Source organism: Neolamprologus brichardi, chromosome 17 (genome assembly GCF_056152115.1).
Source record: "Neolamprologus brichardi isolate AB-2024 chromosome 17, ASM5615211v1, whole genome shotgun sequence".
NCBI classification, from domain to species: domain Eukaryota; kingdom Metazoa; phylum Chordata; class Actinopteri; order Cichliformes; family Cichlidae; genus Neolamprologus; species Neolamprologus brichardi.
This window is the reverse complement of record NC_142120.1, coordinates 21,783,809-21,792,045: the sequence shown is the minus strand read 5'-3', so window position 1 is coordinate 21,792,045 and position 8,237 is coordinate 21,783,809. Positions and strand designations below refer to the sequence as shown.

Below are 8,237 nucleotides of genomic sequence, written 5' to 3'. Positions count from 1 at the left end.
TATTTTTTGAAAACGCAGCTGTTTCGTCCACACGTAAACGGCGTTTCGAATCACCGAGAACGGAGATTTTTTAAAACTCCTTTTTTGTTTATGTGTGGAAGAGGAATACAGAGTTTGTCACTCAAAGTCAAAGGTATGTGCCTTTTTTCACGTCACGCTGTGTGCACGTTATTGTTTACATGAGATGAATTGCTGAATGGCAGATAGAGACAAAATACTGTTAATCTGACTATCTGCAGGTTTTACAGCTTACATATACACACAGTTACTGTCCCTCCATTTAGAAAGGCAGAGGGGTCATGGTGTAATTATTTTACATGTAGTTGTTTTTTTTTTCCTGTGTAATAATATTCAACATTGCTATCAATACATTTTTCAAAAAATGCCTCTCTGTGCAAAATGGGTTCAAAAACATAAACAACTGTTGGATGCTGTTTGTCCGTGATTTGAACCGGGGGAACAAATTGTGGCAGGATCAGCCTGATGTTATTTGTATCCCACTGTAACTTTACTGTATAAAGAGCAAACATCTCCAAAATGTCAGGAGTCGTTAGTCATTACAACAAGTGTTTGTGAACTAAAAATCAAGAATGTGGGATACTGTTTGTCCGTGATTTAAACAGCCCAGCGCTGCTCCCAACGAAGGGAAAACCAATCCTGCAGGGAGACCTACCTCGGCACTTGTGCAGGTGAAACCAAAGGGAAGATTTGCTTCACCATATTTTCTAGTCTTTGGCTCAGAATGAAGTTGGTTTGGAAACATATTCAGCGATGCTTCATCTCCTGCTTTGCGTTTGTGTGGGCGCCCGTGCTAGCAGTGTCCAAGCGTTGTTTTTTTTTCCCCCCTTTTCATGCCGCGCCCCCCCTGCAATGGCTCTGCGCCCCCCCTAGGGGGCAGGCCCCACACTTTGGGAACGTCTGGTTTAAGCTGTTCAGCAAGTTCTACTTGACTCTTCCCCTCCTCCTGTTCTCTTCCCAGCAACATTTATATGATTTGTTTAACAATGAGGAAGTTGTCTTGTATCACCGTCAACTTTGATACTAAAGACAAGGCAGAACACAGAGAAGTACAGACTGAATATGTTCCTTAAAACTATAATTATTTTGTCTACAGCAGCCTGCGTCGAGGCTGAAGGTAGGTATCATTATTTCCTATTACTGGTTAATCCGTAAACTTTCATCTTGTAAGCTGTATTTATGATTTATTGTTTTTGTAATTTAGAGTATATTAACACTGTGTTTTTAACTGTGTTGTCACTTGATCCTAGGAAGTCATACACTTTGTCACATCTATGGATGTTTTGACTCAAGTGATACTCAAATCTGTGCAGCATTCGATGGTGATGACGTATACTATGCAGACTTTAAAAAAGATCTTCTGATTTGGGAGAGCAAAATTCCCATAAGTTTTCATTTACCCTACGCCTACAAATATGCAGTATTATATCGAAGTATGTGCAAAAATGACATCTACAGATGGAAGCCAGACAAGTCTGTAATAAAGAAAAAAGGTCAGTGAACCTCAAACTGTTATGTTTCCTGTTCAGTTTTCACTGTTTATGCTGCAAGTTTTTTAGATCTTTTTTTTAAACCAGAAAGTTGAATTTAAGCAAATCATGTGTTCATTTAATTTAGAACCACCAGAATTCATCATCTACCCCAGAGATGAAGTGATAACAGGGGAAGATAATACCCTCATCTGCTTCATCAACCACTTCTTTCCTCCTTCGATCAACATTAAGTGGACCAAGAATGATGTAGAAGTAACAGTGGAAGACCCTTTCATCAAAACTTTGTCCAATCCTGATGGGACTGCTTATGTTTTGTCCTACCTCAACTTTGTGCCAGAGAAAGGAGACATCTACAGTTGCACTGTGGAACATGAAGCGCTGGACGAGCCTCAGACCAAGTTTTGGGGTGAGAACAAAGAAGCTTCAGATATTTTAACACATATATTACGATTTAATGTCTAGAATTCATTTCTTTCTGCTGTCCTCTGCAGAGGTTGAAACAGATGAGCTCAGCAAAGGTCCAGCTGTCTTCTGTGGACTTGGCCTGAGTCTTGGATTGCTTGGAGTTTTCATAGGAACCTACTTTTTTTTTAAAGCAGGGAACTCTGGTCCCGCTGGTTGAGATGTATACTACATATTAGGGATGCACCGATACTGGTATCGGGTATCGGGGCCGATACTGTAAAATGTGTGTGTACTCATACTCGTAAAAGTTAACCGATACCATGAACCGATACTAACTTATTTCATTAATCAGAGGGTGGCATGTCATTTCTGTTGTAGTTTTTTAGATTGGCCACTAGGGGGACATCCCGCGCTAAACAGGCACAGGGTTAGGCGAGTGAGACTGGCGGCCCCAGATAAAAAAGAGAAACTGGAGGCTGCTGTAGCTAGGCTAAGCAAAATGTCAGCAGTGTGGACCGGAACAGCCAACTTTAACTCAGGTTTTGGAAAAGCGATGAAAAATGTCAAGAGAAAATCCACGGGCAGTTTAAATAACAGAGGCTCTGACTCATTTTATCGCTCTGGATGACCAGCCAATGCCGGCCGTGGGAAACATAGGATTGCACCGTGTTCTCAGCATACTCGAGCCGTGATATGAAATTCCCAACCGCCCATACATCAGGGAGATAATGGTGCCAAAACTTTCTGAAGAGGTAAAGACAAGCAGTGTGTGCGCGATGTCAGTCCTTGGTTTAACGGCGCAGTGGACTGATGATCCACGGGCAGATGAGGAGTTCGTCAATGCCAAATACTTTTGTTATTTTGTTTGTTTGTTTACAATATGGACACTCTGCAACAATTTAAAAGTTTATTTTATTCTCAAACCTAATTTGTATTTATTTTTATTCCAAACAGAAGTGTTTATTTATTATTCTGAAAGCTCGAGATAGTGCCAATAGTTCAGTGGTATTTTGTTAAATTACAACGTGGACACTCTGCAATAATTTAACAGAAGTGCTTATTTTTCACTTGAAATTTTTTTGTGGTCATTTTTTATTAAGATTTAATTTTTTATCGGCAGAGAATAAAATAAAACCTGTCTTCCAATTCATTGCATTTGTGTGTGTGTGTGTGTGTGTGTGGTAGAAGTATCGGTTTTTGTACTCTGTATCGGCAAGTACTAAGATCCAAGTATCGGTATCGTATCGGTTTGTAAAAATTGGTATCGTTGCATCCCTACTACATATTTTATAGAGCTCAGATTGCATAGTCCTTAGTTTGTTTCCAGCAGGCATAACTTTCATCTGTGTTTACTGAGAAACCTGAACTGTCTCTTATTTTCATTCCTTGTGTAATGGCTCATATGCTGTGTTAAAATTACCAGCGACAATTGACATTTTCCATTATGAATACACTAGTCCCACAGATTTAAGTCTTTCTAGTTTAAAAATAAAGCAGTAGTTCTTTGGCTGATGTGTCAGTGTTTCTATAATAAAACTCTTTCATACTATTAATACTGTGCAGTAAAGCTGAACGGTGATATCAGCACTTTTCATACGACATTTTTAGATGTGACGCACTGCAGCACATTTTTGGTTCTTAGCGTTAGTGCAGCGCTTGAAGTCTGCATTACTGGTATTCTAGCACTGAAGTATGCCTTACTAGTGATCCATAACTCTACAATCATATTAGGTGCATTATGCCAAGTAGAATGAGAAAAAAGACTTAATGGTGGGGTTTTTTTTCAACTGAAATAAAATAAAAACCAGACTAGAAAAAAGAATGTATCCATAAACGAATTAAACATATTGTTGCCGAGATGTCTACCTGATTGTAAGTCATCATACTTCATAAGTATTATTAATTTAATTACTACACTATTATTAACACGGATGTGAAAACTAAGTTTAAAAAATATATAAATAAACCGATACAAGTGAAAACATTCTGGAAACTTACTGAAAATGAAAAATAGTTTTTAAGAAGTTTGTAGTTAGTTGCAGAGATTATTTAGGTGCCTTATTTTTGCGACAGAATATGAGGTTTTGTTATACAGTTCACTTTACCGACAAGAAAATTTCAGTAATGTTTTTCACAAGAGCTGTTAAAAAAGTGAAAGCATATCTTAACAATGTTTTCTGTAGGCTGAATTCTGTAATCTATTTTAAGCTCTAAACATTCATTTGCTGCTAGAGTTGGGTTCTTTATATGAATTTTTCATTTGCTTATCATCCATTTACAAAATCTAACAGAACTTAATTAACCAACATGTCAAATCTTTATAATTTATGCACATTTAATCTACAGTTCAAAACATTCTTCTTTGCAGTCTCAACATAAAATGCTCCCACATCTCTCTACTGTTTCTGATTGTCAAACAACAGTTTAATTGTCCACAGAAGTCACTTCATCTAGTATTAGTGCACAAACAAGAGCTAACTAAACAAAGGAGCAAAGTCATAATCATTATCAGTTATTGTCATAAATGTAATGGATAGAGGGAGTTTCCACTGAGTGTTTTGCTGTTATATCAGCCTATCTGCTTTCGCTTCCTCGTTTTGGTGAACATATAAATGCTGCAGATTAAGTCATCTTCCTGAATCGTCGTACAACACACATGAAACATGTACACTCGTAAGCTTATCCTGTTTGTGGCTTCCTCTCTTTTCAGTCCAGGTGAGCTGCAAAGGTCTTCTGTTTGAACAAATCAGTGAAATATTAAATTTGAATTATTATGTTTAACATCAGTACATTTCTTTCTTTTTATTTCAGTTCTCACAGATGAAGACTTTTACCAAGTGAGAGCATGCTGTACATTCAAAGGGCCACACTTTGAAAAAACCGAGTACATATTAACTAGTATTTTTAATAAGAACTTGATGATGGAGTACAACAGCACAAGAGGCAACTGGACGGGATTCACAGCGTATTCAATTGAAGCAGCAAAATGGTGGAACAGTGATCCCTTTGATGCACTAACAAGAAAGATTGAAAGGAAACTGTTGTGTATGGACACATCAGACCTCATTCAATCCATATGTAAGAGATTTGTTTCTTAATAATGTTTTAAAATGTTGAATGGAGTTTTGATGCCGTGAACTTTTTACATCAAATATTTTTTTTGATAATTTTTGATGACATAAGATTATTAGATTTATTTTACTGTAAATAAAAATAGTACTTTATTTGTTTTGCTCAGTTGCATGACATTACAGTTGATTTCCAAGTATGCCATAATTGACAAGAATTCTACGATACATTACATATATTTGAGGAATACATCTGTGAGCGGAGAGGGTGCATTAATGTATTTTTTTCATCATAAACATGAAACTTCTTTACTTTTTAGATAATCTGACAACTATACCCACCGTCAGACTAAAATCAGTGAAAAGGCCTAATGGCGAGCACGCATCTACGCTTGTGTGCAGTGCCTACAACTTTTATCCAAAACAAATCAGAATGATGTGGATGAGGAACGGCCAAGAGGTGACCACAGATGTCAGTTTCTCTGATGTGATGCCTGATGGTGACTGGTACTACCAGACTCATTCCTACCTGGAGTATATCCCTTCTTCAGCAGAAAAAATTGCCTGTATGGTCGAACACCTTGGTCTCTCTGAGCCGATGTTTGTGGTCTGGGGTAAGTTTGCTGCTGTGATGCCAAGGTAGAAAGATAAAACTGAAGCTGCATAATTATGAGTTTCACTTTTATCTCACTGTTTCAGACCCCTCCCTCCCAGTGGCACAACGAACTCGGATAGCTGTTGGACTGTGTGGACTCGTGATTGGATTTGTTATTGCAATATCTGGAATCATCTACTACAATAAGAAGTCTGCTGCATACATCACTGTGTGTCAAAGTAAGGAGTTTGTTGGAAGTGTGCATATTCTAACATATTCTGATCTAAGACTGAAAGCCTCGGTGTGCCCAGCACTCAGTAACATTCATGACTTTGTCTCTTTAACCTTCTGTTTTCAAGAGAATCCTTAAAAAAACTGTTCCTATCCTTATTATAGCATAGACCATTATTAATTAGATCTGTTACCTCATCATCATCATCATTTTTTTTCTATGCTGCTATTGCTGTGTTCACAAATTGGGCCTTTTCTGTGGTTGCAACAATATTAAGTTTTGCTAACTTAGTAAATCTGACCAATAGAGTTGTTAAAATGATAAATATGTTCTTCTTTTTAACAGGACAAGTGTTCATTCCTGTGGAATCCCTTCCTGAAGCTGGAGCAACTTAACAGCCTGAGCAAACACTATTAATACAGGCACGCTCCATCCAAGGTGCCCCAAATATCACAGCTCTCTGAATAATGATGGCTGTTGTGAGTGATTGGGGCTTTGCATCTTCTACCTACGGGACAGAGGATACATTTGTAATGTAGTTACACAGTAAAAACCTAATATTGTGCTTAATTAAAAATATTAAGTAGACTAAACTCCATTTTCATCAACTTGTAATTAGAACTCAGTTTAAGCTACCAGTACTTTTTTGTTCAAAAAGCTCATCAACTCAGTTCATTTGAGAAAAACTAAGTAAGCTGGAAATTTTGCTTTTCAGTGATGGAATATTGTACTTAAGTAGGTAGGGTACAACTCACAACCTGCTTTACTTGAGCTTTTGGCTTCCCCTTTATGCCTCTCTTTTTCTGCCTTTTAAGTCTGACGTCATCAGCTGTTTCTGGGTCTAAATTCCTCTTCAGGTCCCAAAGTCAAACAAACACTGTCACATTACTGAGCGTTAAAACTGTCTGAATTCTTTCATCTTCAGTGTGGCTATTCTACTAGATGTAACAATAAAGTTTAACATCCAGGCATCCATGAGAAACAGAATTTATGAAGTTTAACAGAGTTAGAAGTTAGCAGGGTGTTAGCTTGCTAGTTTCCATCTAAAAATGATATACCATGTTCTGGCTGGAAATTAAAATGTAATGCTCTGCTATCACTTCAAACATAAATGAAGACAGAAAACTAAACAGCAGCAAATTTTATAGTGTTACTGAGGTTGGGCTAGCTGGTATGGCCTTTAGTTTCCTTAAATTCAATGACAATAAAACCGAAGTGATCATTTTTGCACCAAGTTGCAATTCCAGCACCTCACATTTTAATCTGCACAGTCTAGAACAGGGGTCGGCAACCCTAGGCACGCGTGCCACAGTTGGCACAGGAAGGTTTAACTGATGGCACGACCATAGCTGGACTGGCCGTCGGGCATACTGGGCATTTGCTCGGTGGCCCGGTGACTTTTTTTTTCTTTGTAACGGTATAAACAATGAAAGGTGGTGGATTGGCCAGATGCTGGTCGGTGTGTAAAAATAACTCAGTTGTTTGGTGGTGGCTGTGGCGGTGCTTCCTCAGATTCAGTAACATTAGCAAGTGGTGGAGGCCAGCAGGTGGATGAGAGAAAGGGGAGGCAGGAGGAGAGATATAAACCAAGTTTAGGTGGAGTTTATTTTTGTTTTGATGACTTTTTACAATCAGTTACAATAACTCGTACTGCGTACTAGCTAGCATGACGGAGTTTCTATACAGCTGGGTGGGTGCTATGATGTTACTGATAGTAACTTTATTTTATTCGTAAGGTTTATTAGTAGAGTTGCCAACCGTCCGGTAAAAAGATGGAATCGTCCCGCATTGAGAGAAAATATTACTCGTTTTGTGCTGAGGTGAAAAGGAACAGTTTGTCCCGGACTTCAGCTAGAATGAAAAAAGACACAAAGCTGGAGTTATTCTATGTCTTTACGCTGCACAGCTGCCTCTTCTTCTCTCATTCTCTCCCAGGGCTGGACTGGGACAAAAAATCGGCCCGGGCATTTTGACTAAAGACCGGCCCACCAAAAATGTGATGTCATTCAGGGGTAAAACCGCAAAGGATTCTGGGAACTTGTGGCAAGAGGTACTAGCACACGCAAGCTTTCAATTGAACTCAGTTACACAGCGATAAAAGGAAACACAAAAAATGGCAAGAAGCTGTTGTATTATTAACTGCAATAGCCGGTGTTGTGCCAAAAAGTGATTGTCTGCCAAAAACTGATTTCCGGTATTTGCCAAAAACTGATTGCTCGTATTTAAATTGCTATAATGACTTTTATAACCTTTATTTATGCCGTTAAAAAAATCTAATTAACATTAAAAATGTCTTTTGTAAGAAGTAGTTGGACAGCAGAAATGGCTCAAATATTACAATAGTTCTGTAAAAATATTTAAAGTGGGGATAAAGGACCAGATTGGTTATAATGTAAGTACAATAACACAGAGTTGTAAAGATACTT

The 8,237-nt window shown here is 38.1% G+C and overlaps 2 protein-coding genes across 2 annotated transcripts; both read left to right on the top strand.

Annotated features, from left to right (window-relative positions):
* Positions 1-1,058: 1,058 nt before the first annotated feature.
* LOC148097928 (H-2 class II histocompatibility antigen, A-Q alpha chain-like) lies at positions 1,059-2,133 on the top strand. The gene is made up of 4 exons (XM_087831120.1): positions 1,059-1,135; positions 1,269-1,511; positions 1,636-1,917; positions 2,003-2,133. Exons 1-4 carry the CDS (start codon positions 1,081-1,083, stop codon positions 2,131-2,133), a joined length of 711 nt encoding a protein of 236 aa, XP_087687246.1. The 5' UTR covers positions 1,059-1,080.
* A 2,446-nt stretch (positions 2,134-4,579) lies between these two features.
* Positions 4,580-6,206, top strand: LOC102795406 (class II histocompatibility antigen, B-L beta chain-like). The gene is made up of 5 exons (XM_035907985.2): positions 4,580-4,631; positions 4,728-4,994; positions 5,305-5,598; positions 5,684-5,818; positions 6,157-6,206. Exons 1-5 carry the CDS (start codon positions 4,580-4,582, stop codon positions 6,204-6,206), a joined length of 798 nt encoding a protein of 265 aa, XP_035763878.2.
* Positions 6,207-8,237: the final 2,031 nt, after the last annotated feature.